Source organism: Vipera berus (assembly GCF_964194415.1).
Source record: "Vipera berus genome assembly, chromosome: 1".
Classification (NCBI taxonomy): Eukaryota; Metazoa; Chordata; class Lepidosauria; order Squamata; family Viperidae; genus Vipera; species Vipera berus.
Genome location: NC_138202.1, coordinates 331,069,807 through 331,095,533, shown reverse-complemented (window position 1 = coordinate 331,095,533; position 25,727 = coordinate 331,069,807). Strand labels below are relative to the sequence as shown.

At 41.7% G+C, this 25,727-nt stretch overlaps 1 protein-coding gene across 1 annotated transcript; it reads left to right on the top strand.

Annotated features, from left to right (window-relative positions):
• Positions 1-216: 216 nt before the first annotated feature.
• On the top strand, positions 217-25,727 carry PUS10 (pseudouridine synthase 10). The gene is made up of 19 exons (XM_081332645.1): positions 217-295; positions 413-596; positions 1,924-2,060; positions 6,297-6,563; positions 9,104-9,190; positions 9,620-9,654; positions 10,372-10,483; positions 12,560-12,621; positions 13,956-14,001; positions 14,893-14,957; positions 16,317-16,402; positions 17,180-17,305; positions 17,572-17,628; positions 19,720-19,796; positions 20,260-20,315; positions 21,382-21,499; positions 24,313-24,455; positions 24,833-24,932; positions 25,509-25,727. Exons 3-19 carry the CDS (start codon positions 1,935-1,937, stop codon positions 25,545-25,547), a joined length of 1,602 nt encoding a protein of 533 aa, XP_081188771.1. The 5' UTR covers positions 217-295; positions 413-596; positions 1,924-1,934; the 3' UTR covers positions 25,548-25,727.

Below are 25,727 nucleotides of genomic sequence, written 5' to 3'. Positions count from 1 at the left end.
CTATTATCTGGCGCTATATTGTCAGTTACTTTATATTGTCTATCTGTATGGTTTTCTTGGAAAAATAGAGGCATGTTTTATCATTCCCAATAAAAGAAAATATGGATTCCTTAGTGGTCCCTGTGTTTGGTTGTTTGCTTACAGACGTTTCATTATCTTCCTAGGTAATACCAGTGCTAGGTCTACATAATTTACCATTGCAATCTTCCACACAATACGAAAGATGCCTTTGCTGTTGTCATTACAGTGATTTTCCACTTCCAGCACTTTCCTACATTATTGCTGCCTGATATAGGTGCCTGCTTGTTTTTTCTGAGGGACTAGAATAAGCTGCTTTCTTAGATGACCCTGCTAAGATTACCGGTATATACTTTGGCATTCACTCCCAGCATTATTTGCTCATTCTTTTCAGGAACACCATCACCATGATGAGATAGCATAGCAGGACCTGGGGTGGGAAGTAACTAAGAAACATTCTTGCAAAACAGTTGTAAATCAAACATTGAGCAACACTCAAGTGGGAAGAGAAGAATATATTCTATTCATTTAAATCCTGATTTTATAATCTGACAAATAGACTGAAATTTGGAATCTATGTGAGTATATACTACTCTAAATCCATCTACAGTATTTTCATTTTCATTGTAAATTACTAGAGATTCAATAGATTAGACTATAAAGTCTCAAAAATGGAAAGGCAGGAGCATACATTGTGTTTTTCAAAAAATCTCAAAATGTCAAAACATGGAATAAAACATATTTCCAAAGATAATTGTATATGACCGAGATAAATGCATTTGTCTTTTAACCTTTAAGATAAATCATAGCATAATTCTGAAGCTAAAGTCCTTATTACTCTTGTTAATTTAATAAAGATTTTCTCAAGAAAAAATGTTTAAGACTGCACTGATATCCCATAACCAGAATTTTGCTTCTAGCACATAATTAATGGCTGTCTTAAAAATACATTGTTGACTGGGTAAGAGCTGGAGCTGTACATACACCTTTAATGCAGACTTTTGCACTTGTGCATCTTCCAGTTATAACTTGCATCACCCCCTAAAACTGTATGAAATGTAAAAAGCATGAACATGGGAAAACTAAACAAAGTGAAAGATGAAATGAAGTGACTACACATTGACATCTTAGACATCAGCAAATTGAAATGAGAGAAAGGAAACAAAAAGCAAGATCCAAATTCTCACTTGAGGCAGGAATGACTGAGCTCAAATTACCTGTGGTTAAGATGCTGGCCCAGAAATAAGGAGATTAAGGTGTAGGCTTCCCTTAGGCATTAAAACTTGCTGGGTGACTTTGGCCAGTGACTCTCAACCCAGTTCATTTCATAGGATTGTTGCAGAGAAAATAGGAATATTTGATTTATATTAATTAGCTGTCTTGAATTATATATAAAAAGGTGGGATAAAAATTAGTAATAGCAGTAATATAATTATTTGGTTACTTTGTGCAAAAGGTATCTCTATAGAAATCTATAACATTGAGAAAGATGGAAAGAAATAGAAGAGGACAATCAGCAGCAGGGCGATTGGATTAGATTACAGTTTTGATGAGTACATTATTAGAAGACCTGAAGAGCCATCTTGAGGATAGATCATCCTAGAAAAGGTCTTTTTAGTGGTTGTTATGCATAAGTAACATAATTGTTACTTCCGTATCTTCTCTCTTAATTTGTCCTTTCTAAATGTTTGTTGTCATGAATTTTTTCTTAGGAACAAAGGAAGCTTCCATTTATTGTCAGACCTTTGATCAATTGAGCTTCATTTTGTCTGTGCTGACAATGGGGGGGAAGGAGGAACTGCATGTAGCACATGTACACTATTAGTGAACTATGGTCCTTCCTTGATCCTCTCTCCATTGTGGCTATTGTAGTGATTTTGTAAATAACTTTTCCCTCGAATACAGGCTTCGTCAACATGGTTGTACTGGCAGAAAAAGACAGACCTGTTGCTCAGATGTTACTGAATTCTGGAACATGTCCCCGCTGTATTTTCAGATTGTGTGGTGTAGGATTGCAGACTTCCTACAGGGAACCTCATAAGGTTTGATTAAATTAGAATATATAATGCTGATGAGAGTTATTTTAATGAAGAGTTCAGTCTCAGTCACACCTCTTTTCATAGTATCTTTCCTGAGGGCTGAAAGGAGATTTGGAATGAACAGGATCCAAAAAGATGCAAGCAGTACTATTTATTACTTTGTGCTAGGGATCCTGAATGGGGGAAAGAGATGAGAATGCTAAAAAAGTCTAGGAAATGATCAAGCACAACATCATGAAGCCAATAATTCTATAAATTGAAAGTGATTAAAAGTCAGTAGTGTTCCATTTATGACTGATTCTTAGAATCCAGGTGTGTGGAGGAATTTGACTATTAAGTTATTTAGTCTCCTCTGATTGTTCCATTTGTTAATCCGGTAAATGTGAAGGGAGAGCTGGAATATATAGCTGCTTTATGCTGATTTAGATCATTAGTCTATCAAGCATAATACCATTTTCTTGACTGTCAGATTTTTTTTTATCTAAGACCTGGTTCTTTCCTCAAAATACTTTTGGAGAATTTCCTAAGAATAGATAAATCTTGCTAGAGATACTGTAAGAATCTGCATTGTCTGACTGAGTTATGGCCTACTTGAGGTCTTCCAGCCTATTTTTTTCTCATTTCTCTTTTAATGTCACTTGCCCAAAAGTGTAAGCCAAGTGATATTCTTTAATGGAGAACTCATCCTTCTCAGTGTTGGTGTTATGATCCTCAGCCTAGTCCAGGGGTAGGCAACCTCGGCTCTTTATGACTCATGAATTTCAATTCCCAGAATTCCTGAGTCAGCATAGCTGGCTCAGGAATTCTGGGAGTTGAAGTCCATGAGTCATAAAAGAGCCGAGGTTGCCTACCCCTGGCCTAGTGCTATGCATGTTTACTCAAAGCTAAAACTCACTGGTTTTAAATTTACCGTATATACTTGAGTATAAGCCGAATTTTTCAGCCCACTTTTTGGGCTGAAAAATTCCACTTCGGCTTATACTCCAGTCAACAAAAAAAACTTACCGAGGACTTGTGCGCGGCCGAGGCTTTGGTGCTTCCGGGATCGCCCGCACCTCTCCCAAGCCACCGCCGTCCGAGACCTGCCGAAGTTTGGGGAGGTTTGGGGAGGTGCGCGCGCACCTCCCCAAACTCCGCGCCTTGCCTGCCTGCTTCTTTCCGCAGCGGAAAGAAGCAGGCAGGCAGGGCGCGGAGGAACGGAGACTTGCCGACGTTTGGGGAGGTTTGGGCGCCTCCCCAAACCTCGGCAGGTCTCCGTTCCTCCGCGCAGACCTGCCGACGTTTGGGGAGGTTTGGGCGCCTCCCCAAACCTCCCCAAACCTCGGCAGGTCTCCGTTCCTCCTGCCGACCTTTGGGGAGGTTTGGGCGCCTCCCCAAACCTCCCCAAACCTCGGCAGGTCTCCGTTCCTCCTGCCGACCTTTGGGGAGGTTTGGGCGCCTCCCCAAACCTCGCCAGGTCTCCGTTCCTCCTGCCGACCTTTGGGGAGGTTTGGGCGCCTCCCCAAACCTCCCCAGGTCTCCGTTCCTCCTGCCGACCTTTGGGGAGGTTTGGGCGCCTCCCCAAACCTCGGCAGGTCTCCGTTCCTCCTGCCGACCTTTGGGGAGGTTTGGGCGCCTCCCCAAACCTCCCCAGGTCTCCGTTCCTCCTGCCGACCTTTGGGGAGGTTTGGGCGCCTCCCCAAACCTCCCCAGGTCTCCGTTCCTCCTGCCGACCTTTGGGGAGGTTTGGGCGCCTCCCCAAACCTCCCCAAACCTCGGCAGGTCTCCGTTCCTGTTTGGGGAGGTTTGGGCGCCTCCCCAAACCTCCCCAAACCTCGGCAGGTCTCCGTTCCTCCGCGCAGACCTGCCGACCTTTGGGGAGGTTTGGGCGCCTCCCCAAACCTCCCCAAACCTCGGCAGGTCTCCGTTCCTGTTTGGGGAGGTTTGGGCGCCTCCCCAAACCTCCCCAAACCTCGGCAGGTCTCCGTTCCTCCGCGCAGACCTGCCGACCTTTGGGGAGGTTTGGGCGCCTCCCCAAACCTCCCCAAACCTCGGCAGGTCTCCGTTCCTGTTTGGGGAGGTTTGGGCGCCTCCCCAAACCTCGGCAGGTCTCCGTTCCTCCGCGCAGACCTGCCGACCTTTGGGGAGGTTTGGGCGCCTCCCCAAACGTCCCCAAACCTCGGCAGGTCTCCGTTCCTGTTTGGGGAGGTTTGGGCGCCTCCCCAAACCTCCCCAAACCTCGGCAGGACGTTTGGGGAGGCGCCCAAATCTCCCCAAAGGTCGGCAGGTCTGCGCGGAGGAACGGAGACCTGCCGAGGTTTGGGGAGGTTTGGGGAGGCGCCCAAACCTCCCCAAACAGGAACGGAGACCTGCCGAGGTTTGGGGAGGTTTGGGGAGGCGCCCAAACGTCGGCAGGTCTGCGCGGAGGAACGGAGACCTGCCGAGGTTTGGGGAGGTTTGGGGAGGCGCCCAAACCTCCCCAAAGGTCGGCAGGTCTGCGCGGAGGAACGGAGACCTGCCGAGGTTTGGGGAGGTTTGGGGAGGCGCCCAAACCTCCCCAAACAGGAACGGAGACCTGCCGAGGTTTGGGGACGTTTGGGGAGGCGCCCAAACCTCCCCAAAGGTCGGCAGGTCTGCGCGGAGGAACGGAGACCTGCCGAGGTTTGGGGAGGTTTGGGGAGGCGCCCAAACCTCCCCAAACAGGAACGGAGACCTGCCGAGGTTTGGGGAGGTTTGGGGAGGCGCCCAAACCTCCCCAAAGGTCGGCAGGTCTGCGCGGAGGAACGGAGACCTGCCGAGGTTTGGGGAGGTTTGGGGAGGCGCCCAAACCTCCCCAAACAGGAACGGAGACCTGCCGAGGTTTGGGGACGTTTGGGGAGGCGCCCAAACCTCCCCAAAGGTCGGCAGGTCTGCGCGGAGGAACGGAGACCTGCCGAGGTTTGGGGAGGTTTGGGGAGGCGCCCAAACCTCCCCAAACAGGAACGGAGACCTGCCGAGGTTTGGGGAGGTTTGGGGAGGCGCCCAAACCTCCCCAAACGTCGGCAGGTCTGCGCGGAGGAACGGAGACCTGCCGAGGTTTGGGGAGGTTTGGGGAGGCGCCCAAACCTCCCCAAAGGTCGGCAGGTCTGCGCGGAGGAACGGAGACCTGCCGAGGTTTGGGGAGGTTTGGGGAGGCGCCCAAACCTCCCCAAACAGGAACGGAGACCTGCCGAGGTTTGGGGAGGTTTGGGGAGGCGCCCAAACCTCCCCAAAGGTCGGCAGGTCTGCGCGGAGGAACGGAGACCTGCCGAGGTTTGGGGAGGTTTGGGGAGGCGCCCAAACCTCCCCAAACAGGAACGGAGACCTGCCGAGGTTTGGGGAGGTTTGGGGAGGCGCCCAAACCTCCCCAAACGTCGGCAGGTCTGCGCGGAGGAACGGAGACCTGCCGAGGTTTGGGGAGGTTTGGGGAGGCGCCCAAACCTCCCCAAACAGGAACGGAGACCTGCCGAGGTTTGGGGACATTTGGGGAGGCGCCCAAACCTCCCCAAACGTCGGCAGGTCTGCGCGGAGGAACGGAGACCTGCCGAGGTTTGGGGAGGTTTGGGGAGGCGCCCAAACCTCCCCAAACAGGAACGGAGACCTGCCGAGGTTTGGGGACGTTTGGGGAGGCGCCCAAACCTCCCCAAAGGTCGGCAGGTCTGCGCGGAGGAACGGAGACCTGCCGAGGTTTGGGGAGGCGTCCAAACCTCCCCAAAGGTCGGCAGGAGGAACGGAGACCTGCCGAGGTTTGGGGAGGTTTGGGGAGGCGCCCAAACCTCCCCAAAGGTCGGCAGGAGGAACGGAGACCTGCCGACGTTTGGGGAGGTTTGGGGAGGCGCCCAAACCTCCCCAAAGGTCGGCAGGAGGAACGGAGACCTGCCGACGAGCCGCGGCCACACAGGGTATTCCTGTGTATTCAGGCTTGCAGAACGGCGGATCGGCTTATACTCGAGTCAATAACTTTTTCCAGTTTTTGGGGGTGAAATTGGGGGTCTCGGCTTATACTCGAGTCGGCTTATACTCAAGTATATACGGTACTTTACAAGATCACTGACTACCTGACATTAGTTCATTAAAAACTCCTGTGTAGATAAACAGAACCTGTAGCTTTCAGTTTGAGACTCCCTTTAATTATAACTTGATGCGGTTATCCCTTGTTGAACACACAAGTGGCACTCTTCTAAACAAAACCATATTGACAGAGTTCTATTTTTGTTTTGTTTTGTTTTTCTTATCAATCAGGATTTATTTCATGAACTATGCAAGTTTCTGGAGAGCAAAGAAGACGAAAATATATTATCTTCTGAAATGGCTAATCCTCCATGTAAAAAGATTAAACTGGAAAATGCTAATGGAATTAAAGATCAAAACCCAAATGGAAGTCAAGAGCTAAACAATATTAACAATGATGGAAGTGACACTCCAGCAATTGAGAATTTAAATCCAGTTGTGTGCAATATATGTTTGGGGATTCTACAGGATCTTTGTGAAATAGACTTTGTCAAAGCTGTAAGTGTCAGCCTTGTGGAGTTTTATTTTCAGCTTTTTAAAGGCTAAAACCAAATGTAACATACAATATTATTGTAAACATAGCTGGTATTCATAGAGGATTTCACTGAACATTTTGTTGCTGCAAATCTAGTCAGACTATCTGAGAGTAAATATCATTGCTCCCAAACAAGTGCACAAAACATGAGACAGGAATTGGTGATACTGTAGTTACAGTATCTTAGATAACACTACGCAAGAAACCCATTGAGCAAAATTTAGAACACAGTTGTAGCCTTTGATTTTTCTTGATCTAAGTTATTTTTCCAGGTACTTCCTCCTTCTTGACTTAGGATCTTGTGTTCTCTGAGCTGGTAAGCACCAGGAAGCACAGGGTTCATTGGGTAAAGTATTCTTCCAGAATGGCAATTTTGTAGATTATGACTGATGTGGCTTCTAGCTTAGAGGCTCAGATTCAGTGTCTGGGTCACCATTTAATATCTCCTAGAACAGGGGTGTCAAACTCACCACGTCATGTAATGTGTCACGATGTATTGCGACGTTTTGGCATGATGCATCTGACTCATGGGCCGGCAGTTTTAATTTAATTTAATTTAATAATTTAATTTGTATACCGCCCTTCTCCCGAAGGACTCAGGGCGGTGAACAGGGCAATACATAATAAAAAACAGAATACAAAAATGAAAAAGCCATTAAACCATTATGCCCATAAAATAAATACATATTAAAATTAAAACTATTTATAAAAACCCAACCCCATCCCGTCAGACCAGGCCAGCTTGTTCGAAAAAGAAGGTTTTGAGATCACGCCGGAAGGAGTGAAGGTCGGGGGCCATCCGGAGCTCAACCGGTAAGCGGTTCCAAAGGTCTGGCGCGCCCACAGAGAACGCTCTCCCCCTGGGGGCCACCAATCGGCATTCTTTGATCGGCGGCACCCTGAGGAGGCCCTCTCTGTGGGAGCGCACTGGACGGAGGGAAGTTGACGCCGGCCGCAGGTGTTGCCGTAGGTAATCCGGACCCATGCCATGAAGGGCTTTGTAAGTCATCACTAACACCTTGAACTTCACCCGTAGAGCAACCGGTAACCAATGCAGCTCGCGGAGCAAAGGTGTAACATGGGAGTATCGGGAAACCCCCAAGACAACTCGCGCGGCTGCATTCTGCACCAGTTGAAGTCTCCGGGTGGACCTCAAGGGCAGCCCCATGTAGAGAGCATTACAGTAGTCTAGACGAGAGGTCACGAGCGCATGAGTGACTGTACGCAAGGCATCCCGGTCTAGATAGGGCCGCAACTGGCGCACCAGGCGAACCTGGGCAAAGGCCCCCCTAGTCACAGCTCCAATATGCTCTTCCAAAGAGAGCTGTGAATCTAGAAGGACCCCCAAGTTGCGAGCCCTATCTATGGAGGGTAATAGCTCACCCCCCATGGCCAAAGATGGAATAATCGGAATTTCCCGGGATGCCGGCACGAACAGCCACTCAGTCTTGTCAGGGTTGAGTCGAAGCCTGTTCCTCCCCATCCAGACCCGGACCGCCTCCAGGCAACGGGACATCACGTCGAGGGCATCACTGGGGTGGTTTGGGGTCGAAATAAAAAGCTGGGTATCATCAGCATATTGGTGATACCCAACTCCAAAACCACGAATGATCTCACCCCGCGGCTTCATATAGATGTTGAACAGGAGAGGCGAGAGAACCGATCCCTGAGGAACTCCACAAATGAGAGGTCTCAAGGTCGATCTCTGCCGCCCTGCCAACACCGACTGCGAGCGTCCCAGAAGGTAAGAGGAGAACCACTGAAGAACTGTGCCTCCCACTCCTAGCCCCCTGAGACGTCGCAGCAGGATACCATGGTCGATGGTATCAAAAGCCGCTGAGACACCCCTGTCCTAGAAGATCAGTATTCCTCAACCAGCTGGTTTTTCACACTTTTGGCTGCTCAAGAATCTTTTGGGATAGAGAGGAATACCAAAAGAATACAACATCAACTGCTGTGGAAATGAAACTTCTTGAGTTGGCAAATATTAGCATATGTAAATATGACTTTTTGCCTTTTCTTTGTAAAGAGCAATGCTTTCTGCTGCACCTCCAGCTGAAGGTGCAAACTTTAGGACTGCTAAACAAACGTGCATTCTCTAAGGCAACCACGCATCTAAGCTGATGGTTTTTCCCCCATTGTTTTTTTGTCTTGCACTAAACAATATTTTGTGAGCACAATATTTTTAGTTCTCCTGCCAGGTTTAGTTAATCTCTTCAACCTCTGAATTGGTTATGGTGAGACATTTCTAGAGCGATGTTTTTGTCCCAGTGCTAAAGCCAAACTGGTGAGAAGCAGTTAGACATTAGGTACTGAAAGAATCTACTGAAAGACTCAACATATTTATTCTAAGTTAAAAAATACTGTCTGCAAACAAAATTATTTTGTAAATAATATTACTCAAACAGTTTTCTAGATTACCCTGTATGAAGTAATTTGTTCTGGAGGGATATAGATTGAAATATGGTAGGTAAATATTTTAAATAACTCTTATGTTTTTCAGGTATGCCACAAGATCAATTCTTCTGAATATCAGTTTTTCAGTTTTGTGTTTTCAGTGTCGTTCCCACCACAACTTTCAGTCAGAGAGGTGGGTATTTTGCAGATATTTTTATTTATGCTTCAAATTGGCCTTCAATGAGAAAGAAAGGATATTCTTATACATTGCCTTGCTTTGTATGCTGGGAAATTTACTTTGTTAGGGTAGATATTGAACAACATGGGATTGGCAGTAGTTAGCCAAGATGGTGGATTGATGGTGGAGCAAAGTGGAAAATCATTGCTGGCTGTTTTGGTTAGGTTGATTTGAAGTTTAACATTTCACTTGGAGATTGTAGAAGTACTTTGGCTAAAGGTCACCACCCTATGTATCAGACAGACCTTAATTTTTATGAAAAGTAGAGAAAATGTGGTCAGAATATTTTCAGCCAGATACTGAGAATTTTTTTAATCAATGCTCTTTCTTTCTCATTTTCCACCTCTTTTGTTTCCCTACTTTTTCTTATGTGCATGTCTAAAGCATGCAGCATGGCTGCTGGTGAAAGAAGAAATGGGGTGAGTAAATTCTCCAGACAATCTAAGGACCAAGATATGATTTAATTATGATTGAAGCAGCAGTGACCTTGATTAAGTCATGTATCGGGTGATTTCTGGGCACATGATTTTAAATAGTAGTATACTTAAGTGGTCAAAACTATGACCGGTTCTGGATATTCCATCATGGGTCAGTGTGTTTTTACTATCACTGTGACAGGTGTGACAAATGTTGCCAGTCCTTTAGATCACGGGTGTCAAACTCGATTGCATCACATTTTGCTTTTGCAGAGCTGGGGTGGGCGTAGCCTGTGTGTGACGCATCCGGTCTGCAGGCCATCAGTTTGACACCCCTTTAATATTTATTTATTTATTTAATTTATTTTAATTCCATTTATATTATAATAGATTGTTAATAGTTGCTTTAGTGGATAAGGCACCAGGCTATGTAGCAGGATACTGTGAGTTCTAGTCCCACCTTAGTCATGAAAGCCAGTTGAGTGGGCCAATCATTAACTCTCAGCCCAACTCATCTTCCAGGATTGTTGTGGCGAATATAGGAGGAAGGTGTATTGAATATATTCACCACCTTGCAATATTTGTAAAAACAAGAAAGGTGGGATATAAACAAAAACAGAATTACAGAAGAACTTGTTGAGATGGTAAAAATATGGGTCAGTTTATTTTTTATCCCAATGGCACATACAGTACTTCAGAAAAGTCTTTTTTACAATTTAGGAAACTGGGGCTGTCAGTTGGAAAAGATGACTTTGTTCAGCTGAAAGAAGCTTACAAATGGCTTATCCATCCCCTGTTCTTGGAGGAGTTGGGAGTCCCTGCTGATGGAAAGGTAGCATAAATATATATATAAACCATGTACTTTGCTTTTGCAGCACTAGCTCACTATTAGCTGATGCAACATGTATCTTGGCTGTGCTAGTTTCAGACTGCAGATGGGCCTTCATGTAGTTGAATGCCTTCTCCAAATATAAATAGCCTGTTAAGGGCAAAAAGAGGACAGAATCCTTTCTCCTGATGGGACAATATTCCTGGTGCAGAGTAAATTTTGTTCATTGGTATTTTTAAATTGTATTAGCCTTCGTCTGCAATTTTTTTTAAAAAAAAATCATTGGTTTCTGGCTTTGCGGATTGGTGGGAGGGGAGGGGACACAAGCGACCGGCAAGGGCATGCACGCACAGATCCATTTGCACAAGTGGTGTAAATATCTGCCTCCCTGTCATGCAAATGGAGCACATGCATATGTGCTCTCCCGCTGCTTGTGCAAGTGAGGCTGCGCATGAGCGCATGTGTGTTTGCTGGCCCAGTTGTAAATCCCTCATGGCCGACAGGTTGTGGACCCTTGGTTTAACTTACAGAAGAAAGATGTAAGGGGAAAAAAAGAAATATAAAAAAATCAACCACAAGGAAAACATGAAGATAACTTCTTATATATAAGAAACCGCAACTTGGTTTTTAAATGCAGTATTAAGCCACCATCACAGAAAATAATTTTGGTCAGTATAGATCTAGTTTATAAGCAAAAAGCAAAAGCATACAGTCATTTCTAGACTTTAAAGCCAGAAGTGCATTGTCTTTTACTACAAAAAGTCATTTTCTCTGTATGCTACACTAAATAAGTCTTTGTATGTTGATAAATTTCTAGTCTGGGAATATAATTCAAAGCTGCAGTCACATCTTTAAACAATGCTACCCTTCCTAAACAAATGTACAAATATAAAACCAAAGTGGAACAATAGTGGGACAAGCCCATATTATATATACATTACCTCCATAATTTTGCACTTCTAATACTACGAAGCTGAAAATCACCACTTTGCGTTGATGGAATTTTATTCATTCATTAACATATTGAATATTTTTAATATCAACTGTTGATGTGTTAGTTTAGAATATTTCACATCTTTGTTCCAAAGTTCAGGCAAATCATTTTCACTTCAGCAATACTTAGGTGTTTGTAAAAAGAAATTTGTTTTGAAGTGTTACAATTTAACTAGATGACCTTATTAGAGATGACTCTTTTCAATGTATCTTTTGTTCCATTATGCAACAAACAGGAAAAGAATCTTTGAAATTATATTGTGGAATACTCATTCATGAAATTTGTCCTATTGTTGCATTTATTTTGGTACCAGTTAAAATTTCATTTCTCTCTGCATTTTAAATTGTTCAGCCTACCATACTTGTATTGCCTTTTCATATTGTTTTGTTGCATTTTCTGGTTGTAAAACTATTTTTTTTAATAAAGAAGAGTTGATAAATAACCCAAATAAAGAATAAATTTAGTATTAAACTTCTCTTTTTATAATGGTAGGAGGGAGCAGTGGAGATGAAAATTAAAGAACTGAAAGACTTTAGTGGGCAGTTAAACCCAAACATGACTTTTTTCATAGAGAGTAAGATAATTTGGGTTTGTCAGAATCAGGAACTATGATTAAAACTTTGAACCAATTCAAATTATTAAGCCAACTGTAGACCATGGCTTTATACTCTGGTATTTCATGGTTTATTGGTATATGTAAAATCATTCTGATTTTCTTTTGTAAAAGGGATGAAGTAGAAGCATCCATAAGCACTGAAGATATCCAGTGCTTATTGCAGGAAATTCTGATGCATCCGAGAAAGATGTCTGTCTCTTAATGCCAATATGAATAATACAACTGATCTGTTCTTTGACATCTGCAGTTGTATGTCTTAGGGCCTTGTGTGGATCACTGTCTGCCACATATGCTTTAAGGACTTGAATCTGTTACTCACATTTTGTATTAGTCACATCAATTCTCTTCCTGATGATAGGCTTCAGATGATTGGACAGAATGAATGCAAGCTATTGGGAAAAAAAGTGATGTGGAGGAAATCAAATTTGCCAATAGCAATTAAAAACTAACTTCTATCTTTGTGATTCAGAGCCTGTTTGAAGTGAGTGTTGTATTTGCTCATCCAGAGACAGATGAAGATTGCTGTTTTCTGTAAGTAATAACATAAGAAACAATGTTTTATGAGAGCAGAAACAGATGGTATTGGCTGAACGTTCTAGGTCTCCCTCCAATATCTGAGATACCTCGAGCAAGCTACGCTTTGAAATAGCTAATAGACAAGCTGTTTTCCCTGATTAGGGCTGCTGCTGAGGGCTAGGTGCCCTGCCTAATGTCACCATGCTTGTGTTGCATTCCTTAGGATAGAGAAGGGCGGTATATAAGTTTAATAAAATAAAAAATAAATAAAATAAAAACAGAGTAAGTGGCACTCAGATATCACTCACTCTGTTTCCAATAACATGCTTCTTCTTGCCCATGATTCTGGTACCAGGAGGACCGTTAAAGTGGAGTGGACAGGGTAAGAATATAACTCTACTCACTCATGCTATTGGAGCCATTCTAGCCTTCACCTGCTAAATGTCTTCCATTTAAAAAAGATCTGGGGAGTGAAGTGGGAAGATCAGTTTTTTCTTGTCAAGAATGAAATGCAAGGGCCTGAACTGGGATTTAAGCAGTTCCAATTGAGTTGATTGTCTCAAGCTTGTATTTTGTTTGAATATAGCCCTTTGATCTCCCAGTCAATAGAAGAGATCAGAATCTTCTGCCCTTCGGCTTTTTAATCCCTGGGCAAATGTCAGCAGGAGCTCAACAACACAAAACTCCTCAGATTGGCCTTAATTTTGCTGTGATATTCTGCCAGAGAAGCAGAGCTTTCCAGTGGTCCTTTGTTCCATGGCCAAAGAAAGGAGCCTTGGAGCCTTAGGAGCCCTAAGGAGCAAGAGTTGCCTGACTAGATAGAGAAAAGGTGTTTTAAAAAGTATCTATCTTCTTGGTGATTGTTCTTAATAAAATGGTTTGACACAGGCAAGTATAAAACATTATATTATTGTATTCATTATTTAATGGGATGCGGTGGCTCAGTGGGTTAGGAGGCTGAGCTTGTCGATCAGAAGGTCGGCAGTTTGGCGGGTCGAATCCCGAGTGCCGCGTAACAGAGTGATCGCCTGTTACTCGTCCCAGCTTCTGCCAACCTAGCAGTTCGAAAGCATGTAAAAATGCAAGTAGAAAAATAGGGACCACTACGGTGGGAAGGTAACAGCGTTCTGTGCGCCTTTGGCGTCTAGTCATGCTGGCCACATGACCACAGAGACGTCCTCGGACAAGCGCTGGCTCTTCGGCTTTGAAACGGAGATGAGCACCAGCCCCTAGAGTCGGAAACGACTAGCACGCATGTGCGGGGGAACCTTTACCTTTACTCATTATTTGGTAGAAAATATAATCACCTTTTCAAAGATATTTGACTGATTTTTGTTGTTTTCACCCAGAGCTTCAGTGTGTCCAAGCTGCTTCAAACCAGCCAAAAATAAACAGGTAATTGACTTTAATTTTATACAGTTACCGATACGTGTGCTTCAAATATCTGTATCTCATAATTGGCACTCTGGTGCTTTCTAAATATTTTGACCTTGCTGGCTGAAGTTTCATGAGATCCCATTCAAAACATCTGGAGAATAGCAGAGTACTTACCACTGGCTTAGACTTTTTAATATATGTATCTTTAAAAACAGGCAATTGCTAGTTGCAGGTTCCTTAGTTTCCATAGTATACTTATTCTTGTCTTTTATCATTATTTGGTTTATATAGTTTTTAATTTTTTAACTGCCCAGAATTTGCAAAATGGGCAGTCATATAACATAAATAAATAAGAATATTTTATGTATGAATCATGTTAACTCTAATATAAGATAGGAAAGGCAGTTTGGTGTAGTGGTTAAGACATCAGGCTAGACACTGGGAGATCGTGAGTTCTAGTCCCACCTTGGGCATGAAGCCAGTTGGTGATCTTGGGCCAGTCACTTTCTCTTAGTCCTAAGAAAGAGGTAATGACAAATCATTTCTGAAAAATCTTGCCAAAAAGGGACTTATTTTGGCAGTCTCCAAGAATCAGAGACAATTGAACAGAAGGAAAAAATAAATAAAAATGAATAAAATACAGGGAGGCACATACTTCCCAGGTAAGATTGGCATCCAAAGCAATCTGAAGTTAGATTTTGTAAAACCTAATTCTCTATTAAAAATGTAAAACATTTCTTCTATAATAAAACATCAAGCTTAGAACAAAATAAGGAAGCATCAAACAAAAGGAGTATTACCAGATAAGCCATTGAAAAATGGCTTCCTACTTGGCTAAAATAAATCAGGTAGAAAGAATAAGGTTTGCAGTGTCTGATAACTTGAATAATATTTTACTTTTCTCTATAGTCAGTCTTCACCAGAATGGCTGTGGTAAAAGCTTTGGATATGATTGATGAAGAAGAGTTTCACAAGTAAGTCACCCCACATTCACACACAACAGAAAGATAATCAAGCAGCATGTTGGCAGATACTTAGAAAATAGTGTTTCTAGCAGCAGCGAATATGAGGTTTTTAAGAACAGGAAATAAGGCCAACTGTAATTTTTATGACAGTGATTTGTGTGATAGAGGAAAACTATTAATGCAGTGTGCCCTGAAGTCAGTGAAGTGTTTCGAAAGGTTTCTCATATTTGCTTTGCAAACAGAATAAACATATATGTGCTAATTAGTATTGCGGATTGGTAGATTAGCAACCAGTTGGATAGCTGCATCCAAAGGGTATTCATATGTGGTTCTTCATCCTAAAAAGAAACAATCAGGTAGGCTTCCCCGAGCTCTTTCTTTGAGTCAGCAATATTCAATATCTTTATGAAAAACCGAAAAGATGAAGTGGAAGGAATTATTAATAGATTTTTAGATGATCCCAAGTTGTAAAATTGTGGATAGGAAACTTATCAAAGGGTCATGAACAACTAGAAAGAGTGGGCAGCAGTGTTGCAAACTATTTTTTTATAGTATCTTTATTTCAATATTCAGCCAATATAAAGTAAAAAAACAACAACCCCACACGATGTGATTAAGAATTCTAGCATAAGAAAAGTAGGCCTAAAAATAGTCAAGACAGTGATGATATGGGTTAGGCATGAGGATAAAAAATGGTAAATAAAACCAAAACCTGTGCTGTGTTATTTTAAAAAAAGAGAAATTATGGCCACAAAAACTGAAATTGGGCAACAGGAGTCATGAAAGCAATTTAGGCATGTGTCAAGCACGGATTGCTCAAGCTGACATGTAAATATCCAGTGGATTTTGCATGCTCTATGTAGAGCTTGGCAATCTTATTCATTTGAGGGGGTTGAATCAGTAGGGCAATGTAAAATTGGTCTTGGGTAGACCGTTTAGCAATGGGAGAGTAAAGGTATTGCAGATATCTTTGTAAAAATGATTTACGAGAGAAGGATGTGCTCGGTGGTGTTGATTTTCTCATCACTGAAAGGCTACAGAAACGCTGGGAAGGAACGCGTAGTGTGCTTTGGTGATGTGCATCCATTATATGCTGCTGAAGAAGCCTACAGGCCAGCTTGTTTTCCTTTGGTTATGGTAGATGAGCTCAGATTTTCTCTTACTGTATTACCAAAGTTATCAATTAATTTTTTGCCTGCTTCTGTTTCTTAGATATAATACTGCACTATTTAAAATTATTCACATTGTAAAAATGTTTTTGAAATATTTTAAAGAAAGTTTTGCACAATCTATTTATTTTGCACAATGTTTTAACTTTTCCTTCTATTTTTATTTAGTGAATTGCTCTTTGTATCTCCTCTAATACAGGAACTATCCATCTCCTCCACGTTCACCTAAAACTCCTTGCACAGCTATAGACATTCAGTGCAACAATGGTGCCATTTTTGTGGCTGGTGAGAACAAATTTAGTAGAGATTGATAAGGATTACTCCTTTGTTAAAAGATTACTGAGCAATTGTGCCCTCTGCTTAATAAGAAAAGGTTACTCATATGATTATATAAACAGTTTTGTTCTATGGGGAAGTATGATGGTACAGCACAAGTCAGACATTGAGAAAGTGTTAAAAATGATGGGGGTTTTTTCACTGACATTCATCTGCATTGAAGGAAATTGATATTAGAATATATAAAATTGACTTCAAATGAGGATTTGGTTTTAAAATCACAGCGTATTTTTGATTAAAATGAGTTATTACGAAGTGGTATATATATTTGGCAGTTTTCCTTAGGAAAGGACTGTACCCAGTTGACAATATGTTCTGTTGAAGTCACTGGAAAACATCTTGGAAAATAATCTGAGTTCAGAATGATTAGATGAAATACCAATATTGTTTTTCATCAAAGTTGTTTTTCATCAAAGTATTGATACTTTCATCAAACAGAAAAAAACCTTAACATATGATGTGCTGTATATCACAATAGATCAACCAGCTGAAAGATCTGTTTTTGAAGCAAACTTATGCTAGGGCCTTCGCTGCTTAAGGCACGAGGAAAAAGCAGCTTAAAGGGCAATTCTTGAAGGATCTTCTAATACATGCTTTATGATAGTGATTTCCTTTCTGTGCACTTGGCTTCTAGTAAAATGCTTTTATTCGTAATACTTTTGCTGAACTAAGAGTTAATAAATATCGTAACACGTTTTTTCTGTTCTCTGTTTCTTTTTGAAACAGGAAGATACAATAAATATTCAAGAACTCTACCTCAGACTCCCTGGATTATAGATGGAGAGAGGAAGATGGAATCATCTGTAGAAGAATTGATCTTGGAACATCTCATGGCTGCCTTCAAAGCAGATAGTGAGTGTTTGCATGCATACGTTTCTCTACGTTACTTAAAATAAGCTATGTACACACTGATGAAAAAAATGCAGAAAAATCGTGCAAGCAAGTAACCCAGCACCTGCTTAATGTAGAGCTAAACTCTGATTTGCCTTGGTCATGTTGAATTGCTTGGTTTGCATATGGACCTTTAGCTCATGCTCTGATTCTGACAACTGCATCTCTCTCATACAGTATTAGTGCCTCAGCAAATTCGGTCAATGTTTCTTTCTCCTGTTTTTAAGGTTTTAATTTTTCATCCTCTGGAAGGGAAGATGTGGATGTGAGAACATTAGGCAGTGGTAAGTTCAACACTTGAAAATATCTCCCTAGATGGGAGATATCAATTGATGATCCCTTGACAAAAAAAAAGCCATTTCTGAGATCATGGGAGTTGGAAGGAGCCACTTAGGCCATGGAGCCCACCCCACTGTTCAGTGTAGAAGTCTGCTAAGTGATTAAGAAAATCAATATTTTTCATTGAAACTGCAGCTTGGAAGTTTTGTCCAGCAATTAGAAGTTAACGTTTTGAAGGGTTTTGTTAATATTTACATTTCTGAATACAAGGAATCTGCTATATTTTCTTGCCATTTCTTGTTCTATTCCTGTTGAAAAATGGAATTGGCTGCAATCATGTGGATAGCATTTCTAAAGAAATTTCATTATGAGAAAACTTACAACTTAAGAACATTTGTGTATAAAAGATCTTCATTTAAACATTTTTTAAAGATAAAGGTGTTGTAATTGAACAACAAAAACTATGAAAATTTTACTGTGAAATAACTTACCGCATATACTTGAGTATAAGCCGACTCGAGTATAAGCCGAGACCCCCAATTTCACCCCCAAAAACTGGAAAAAGTTATTGACTCGAGTATAAGCCGATCCGCCGTTCTGCAAGCCTCCGCCGCCGGCGGAGGCTGGATCCGCGCTCTGCAAGCCTCTGCCGCCAGCAGAGGCTCGATCCGCCATTTTGCAAGCCTGAATACACAGGAATACCCTGTGTGGCCGCGGCTCTCGGGGAAGCCCTGGCTGTCCGCTTCCTCGCTCCACGCTGCCATTCGGGGCCCGCGCGTTCCCCGGGCAAATCGCGGTGCCCAGCAGGCGAGGAAACACGCCCGCTCCAGTCGCCCCCCCTTCCCTCAGGAGACGCGAAGCAAGTGACCGCCCGGAGCTTACCGAGGACTTGCGCGCGGCCGAGGCTTCGGTGCTTCCAGGATCGCGCGCACCTCTCCCAAGCCGCCGCCGTCCGGAGACCTGCCGAAGTTTGGGGAGGTTTGGGGAGGTGCGCGCGCACCTCCCCAAACCTCCCCAAACGTCGGCAGGTCTCCGGACCTCCGCGCCCTGCCTGCCTGCTTCTTTCCGCTGCGGAAAGAAGCAGGCAGGCAGGGCGCGGAGGTCCGGAGAACTGCCGATGTTTGGGGAGGTTTGGGGAGGCGCGCACCTCCCCAAACCTCCCCAAACGTCGGCAGGTCTCCGGACGGCGGTGGCTTGGGAGAGGTGCGCGCGATCCCGGAAGCACCAAAGCCTCAGCCGCGCACAAGTCCTCGGTAAGTTTTTTTGTTGACTGGAGTATAAGCCAAAGTGGAATTTTTCAGCCCAAAAAGTGGGCTGAAAAATTCGGCTTATACTCAAGTATATACGGTACTTGTTTGTCTAGAGCACATTGTTCCAGAAGTCTTGGTCTTTTCCTAGGTGTTTATAAGCAAACTTTCGTCTTGTCTTGGTATGTTTTTTTTCTGGACAGCAAAAACTTTATCTTGGCACGCCTCCCATGTAGTTTTAATTTGTGCAATTTCTTTCTAATGGAAATCTCATGCACTTTGACGTTGATTGTAGCAAGAGGTACCTGAAGCTCCTGTGATGAAATCCTAGGATTCTTAAAAACATTTTGTGTTCTGCTGTAGGGTTGAACTTACTGCGACAGCCTGACCTGGGCAAGTAGGCAGCTTTTGAAATATTTTACACTTGTAGATGATCTTCTGGACAGTGGAATTATTTATGTCCATTTGGTTAGTGTTCCTTTGAAATCCCTTCTCAGGCTCTAGGCATCTATAATTAAGTAAAGAGTAAATTAAACTAATGTCTGAGGTTTAAGTAAAACTAGTTCCTTCCAGGTTCTCTATAATGATGTTTTAATCATTTGCACCTGATCTGGTGCAACTGATTTTAATTTTCGGTATTTTGAGGTAAGTATGTACTAAGTTTTTCCCTTTATGAACTTACGTCTTGATATTATTTTATATATTTTGTTGAAAATGGGACTTTTTTCAATAGTCAATTTTCTTTTTTCCCCATGTCTAAATCTGAAAACTAGTTTATAATTTTATATTTGCTTTCTTCCCACCCTCCTTTCTTGATTGCCACCATCATGATTACACTATTGTTCATAGGAAGGCCCTTTGCAGTTGAGCTGGTTAATCCTCGAAAAGTCCAGTTGGCTGCAATAGAAATGAAGGCACTTCAACAGGTATAATATTTGAAGGTTGACCTGTAACCATTGTCATGTAGATTGGCATGAAGGGAGGCAACCAGAGATTTCCTTGCAAAAGGTTGAATTTACCTATAAAGCTAAATTGCTTGGGGACTAATATGATCTTCTCTATTTGGAGGGTATTAAACAGTGGGTAGATGAAAAATCAGCCCTAAGATCCATGGAGAAGGGAAAGCTATCATAGCAATTTTACACATCATCAGCTTAATGATGATGTATATATCCTGCCCTAACATTTAAGCCATATATACACACTGCTGATTTCATAATTCATATGGCAAGAATTATTTGATGAAATTCAGGGACATACATGGTACTCCTTGTTTAGCTGTAAGGGTATAGTGCTTTAACTACCCATTTTTTAAAAGAAATTGTTTTTACTATCAGATTTCGATTGCAAAATAATCACATATTTTTTATTTTTGAAAAACACTTTTAGAGGATCAACAGTTCTTCAGACAAAGTCCAAGTTCGTGATTTACAGCTTGTAAACAGGTTAGTTGACCTTGTTAGATAAAACTTTTCAAAACAGGACTTTTTTTAAAAAAAAAAATCTCAACCTGAGTCTCTTTTTTTAGCATATTTCCATGGAAAATGGAATCACCTCATTTTTCCTGACACTGACATAATCTGGAATATTTACTGAAACAGCAGAAGAGGCTCCTTTAAAGGAGTCGACTGATTTGTGAAATGGGAGGGGCCCCCTGTCCTGAGGTTTCCAGGCAGTGGAATGTGTTCTCTGAGGTAGAACATTGGATACACACTCCTCAGTGGGGAGTAGGAAAATTGTAGACATACATCTTTTTCCAAACTTAATGGCTAAACTGATTTCAGTTCCCCTGATTTTATTTATTTATTTATCTATTATTTATTTATTTTATTTTATTTTATTTTATTTTATTTTATTTTATTTTATTTTAATTTAATTTAATTTAATTTAATTTAATTTAATTTAATTTAATTTAATTTAATTTAATTTATTTATTTATTTTTGGGACTTATATGCCGCCCTATCTCCCGAAGGACTCAGGGCGGCTAACAACAATAAAAAACAACAATACAAAAATTAAAAAAGAATTAAATAACAGCCCCAAAATAAATTGACTACACAGTTAAAAATTAAAACATAGTATTGATTTTAGTATTGATTCTGCTATTTTGATTGAGTTTTGTTTTGTTCTTATTAACTGCCTTCCATGCTTATATATGAATAATGATTATAAATTTAATAATAAGAAGAAAAGAATAACAAACCTATAACACAAGATCATTAAAAGGTCTAAAATGTATTTGATCACAAGCATGAGTTGGGAGATTTGCTTCTCTTTTTCAGTTGATCAGCATATTTTATTGATTTATTGATCAAGTAACTTAAAGGTCCTTGTATTACAGATTGCAAATTTTTGGGAATCCTCTGCAACTGCAGATTTTCTACTTTTGACATCAGGGATATGCGGCAGGATGGAGGAGGAGATATTTTTCCCGTCTAATATCTGATGAGACATCTTCTGCCCATCAGAAGTTTGTGGCTGTTCTAATTTGTTGTTTGTTTTTATTTCAGAGAGGCCATTGTACATATGAAAGAAGGGGAAGAAGAGAAGACCAAGTCCTACAGTGCCTTAATATGGACAGAGAAAGTGATCCAAAAGGAAGACATCACATTTCTAGACTCAGTGAAGGTTGCATGTCTGGGGTGGTATTTATCATTTGTTTGCTCGCTTTTAAATCCTTTACAAGATTTTACAAGCCCCATGTTTAACTTCATCAAATGCAAGATGAAAATAACTGTTCCTTTTTTTTAATGGGAGACCACAGAATTCATGTAGTGGCTTTGAGTGTAATATTTTCAGAAGCGTGACACTGGCAGTATAGAAGTTACTTTCTATAAGAAGTTTCTATGCAGATGGATAATGTATAAATGATACATTATGTTGGGTTATTTAATGAACAGTTAGTCTAGGACAGACATGTCAAACACAAGGCCCGGGGGCCAGATCCGGCCCGCGAAGTGGTTTCATGCGGCCCGCGAAGCCATCCTGGAAACAGTGAGGGAACGGCCCCCACTGCCTTGGCCCTGGCCCAGAGACCCTCCTTCTGCCAGAGACCCTCAGATCTGTCCCACTCCTGCCCAGGCCCCCATAGGCACCCTTGATGCCAACGATGTAGAGCTGGCCACGCCCACCCAGTAGGCCATACGCACTCTAGCCACGCCCACCCAGTAGGCCACGCCCACCCTGGCCATACCCACTCGGCCCCCTGAGGGCAACCGCCATGCTGATGCGGCCCTCAATGAAATTGAGTTTGACACCCCTGGTCTAGGATGAGAGCTGTTATAATCAAGTGTTCAACAGAATTAACAAGTAAATGTCTTGCTCTGTGTATATTAAACAAGGTCCAAGCCATCACTGAGCCGTAAAAGGCATTGGATATATTTGCTTGTTCTGTCCCTTGAAACAGCCATTTTCTGTAGAAATACTTCTGAAATAAATAAGAATAATATATATCCATCTTTCTATAAGTAACTGTCAGACATAGAACCATAATACAGGAAGATTTGTTATTCTTTTCAACCATAATGGATGATCTAGTCTATTCTTGTCAACCTAATGGATGATCACTTGACTATGAGCCAACAGTGTGCAGCAGCAGCCAGAAAAGCTAATACAATCCTGGGTTGTATAAACAGAGGCAGATAATCAAGATCACGCAAAGTATTAGTATCATTTTATAAAACACTATTGAGACCACATCTGGAATACTGCAACCAATTTTGGTCACCATACTACAAAAAAAGATGTTGAGACCTTGGAAAAAGTTCAGAGAAGAGTAACTAAAATGATCAAAGGCCTGGAGACTAAAACATATAAGGAACAGCTGCAGGTTTGGCTAGTCTAAAGAAAAGAAGAATCAGTGGCGACATGACAGTATTTCAGTATTTGAGGGGCTGCCACAAAGAAGAGGGCGTCAAAATATTCTCCAAAGCACCAAAGGGCAAGACAAGAAACCATGGTTGAAAACTGACTGAAGACAAAAACAACCTGGAATTAAGGAGAAACTTCCTATCAGTAACAGTGAGGACAATTAACCAGTGGAACAGCTTGCCTTCAGAAGTTGTAGGTGCTTCATCGAGGTTTTTTAAGAAAAGACTGGACAGCTACCTATCTGAAATGGTATAGGTTTTCCTGCTCGAGCAAGTGGCTGGACTAGAAGACCTCCAAGGTCCCTTCCAGCCCTGTTCTATTCTGTAATACAGGAAGGCTTATTCATTCTTGTCAACAGGAAGAAAAGATCAGTGGAACAATGTTTGAAAATGTATTTATTTGCTTTTAGTGAATTGGTATTTCACCTACTATGTATCTCTTAAAAATGTTCATATGCCATATTATTTTCCCTCAACCTTCATGGCATTAGTATTGGCAGTGAGCATTAATGCACAACAAATAGTTCTTAAAAAGTAAGGATTGGAAGGGATATTGGGGAACATCTAATCAAACTTTTTGCCTAGTATATGAATCTACCATAGCAGTATTTCTAAACCTTGGCAACTTTAAGTTGTATAGACTTCAACTCCCAGAATTCCTTAGCCATCTTGCTGGCTGGGGAGTTCTGGGAATTGAAATCCATACATCTTAAGGTTGTAAGGTTGAAAAACACTGTATTACAACATCTCCAAAAGATGACCAAGAGGCTTCTATTCAAAAACATCCAGCAAAGAGTCCATCACCTCTTGTGGCAATCTGTTCATTGTTGAACAGCAATTATTGCTCGATTTTTTCCCCCTGATGCCCAACTGAAATCTGATTTGTAATTTATATCCATTCTTTCTGTGCTATGTTCTGAAATGTCTATAAACAATTCTACCTCATCTATACAACCCTTCTGATTACCAAGGACAATTAATATATTTTCCCACAGTTCTCTCTTCTCCAGTTCACATACTCAATGCCTCCAATCATTTTTTGCAAGTTTTTCCTCCCATGTGCTCCTCTGGACATATTCTAGTATTTATTAAAATGTGATGCCCAGATGTAATCCAGATATGGTCTCAGTACAGAATATTACTATATTTCTGATATCTAGAGATTTATTTGCTTTTTTGCAGCTAAATCACACTGTTGGCTTGTGTTCACCTTCTGATTCACCAAGATACCCAGAATGTTTTCTCATGCACATTTTCCACTGTTTCCTAGTATAGGAATGTACCCATTCATGTCAACCTAATGTAGAATTTTGCATTTCTCCCTACTGAAAAATATACTGCCCATTTTACAGCTTATCAACATTTTCTTGAATCCTCATACTATCCTGCAAAGGGTTTGCCATGTTCTCATCCTCATTATTGGTTTGTCAAGGTTACTTTGTTATTACTGTGTGTGGCAACCTGGAGCTGGTCTCCACTGGGGAAGATGTCTGAATTGACATTTGAATTTTCTGTCTCATGGGTTTGTGATGTATGTAATGTTATTTTTTTTAATCTGAAATTCTTGAGCAGGAATTAAAGCTTGATCAAAAAACGCCGTTACGTGTACTTCATCGGCGGCCACTAGCTGTCAGAGTTCGTGTCATCCACAGCATGCAGTCTGAGTACATAGATGAGCACCATTTCCGCCTTCACTTGAAGACACAAGCGGGGACGTATCCTTTCTGAACTGAAGTGCCTCAATGGGCAGGAATTCTGTACCGAGCTCTTCAGTGAAAGAATAGTATTAAATATTGGAGAATGAACATAAATCTTCAAGTATAGTTTTCCTTGGGTTAGAAAATTGTGTGAAATACACATGACTCTTGTTCCTTTCTATCTTTTTTCTCTATCCCCTTCCCTTCCCCCAGAAGGTGGCATGCTCTCTTCTAACACACACCCCCTCCCCTCGAATTTGCTAGATCCTGTCATTTAGCCCTGGCTGTGTGTTTGAGAAAGAATGAGAAAGGGAGATGTGCATATTCTAAAGTATTACTTTAAAATCTATTTTAACAAGCTCATCTTTCTCATTTCCTTAACGACAGACTGTTAGTTATGTTAAAGAATTTGTACATGGAGATTTTGGTAGAACCAAGCCCAATATTGGTTTCCTGTTGGAAACAACTGCAGACATCTTGGAGCTGGATGTAGAGGTAAGTACTCCCTTTGTATGTCTCTGTAGACAGAAGGGTAGAATTGCCACCATTGCTCTTTCCAGTAGGAAATTAAGGGACAAATCATAGAGGGTTTGTTTCAGATCTAGCAACCTGAGTTTAATTTCTGAAATCTGTGTCATTTCCGACCTACAGCATCTCATCCCTCTTCAAAACTTTTCCTGTTAGACTGAGAGAATGCAGACTTAGGTTTATGTGTGGAGAATCACAGAGGCTCATTGGGCATACATTTTTAGTTTAAACTCCACACTAGAGCATAACAATCAGATATCACCCCCAAGTTGGTTTTTAAATGGCTTTTCATCCAGGTTTTTAAAGGCTAATTGGATGTTAACTTCAAGTATATTGTCACTTCAGCTTTCCCCAGTTTGGGAACATACAGATGTATTAACTACACTCGCCGTGGTTCTTGGCCTGCATTTTTGTGGTCATCCCATTGTCCCATACTTGGAAAACCAAGTTTCATCATTTGTAGTGAATCCAATATCTGAGGTTAGATATTCTGCAAACGAGTTAGCTCTGATTTAATTATTTTTCTTTCTTTTTCCCCTGCAGTCTGTGGATGTTGACTGGCCACCAGCTCTAGACAATTAAGAAGCAATTTTAATTTTCAAGATGGGGGAAAGACATATGCATGACAGGATTTAGAGCACTGTGAGAAACATTTTATAAGCTAGCTGGATGACTTTCCTGGTTTTTTGTAAACCAGTTTAGATCATGTTGATCTGCTCAAGAATGATTTGTTTTTAATTAAAAAGAATTGTCTCAAATTGA

Excerpts from the sequence above, each read along its gene's own strand:
- PUS10 (XM_081332645.1), top strand. The coding sequence starts at position 1,935 with ATGGTTGTACTGGCAGAAAAAGACAGACCTGTTGCTCAGATGTTACTG. Across the intron at positions 17,629-19,719 it reads TGTGAGAACATTAGGCAGTG|GAAGGCCCTTTGCAGTTGAG; the intron begins GTAAGTTCAACA and ends TATTGTTCATAG. Across the intron at positions 24,456-24,832 it reads TTGAAGACACAAGCGGGGAC|TTATGTTAAAGAATTTGTAC; the intron begins GTATCCTTTCTG and ends ACAGACTGTTAG.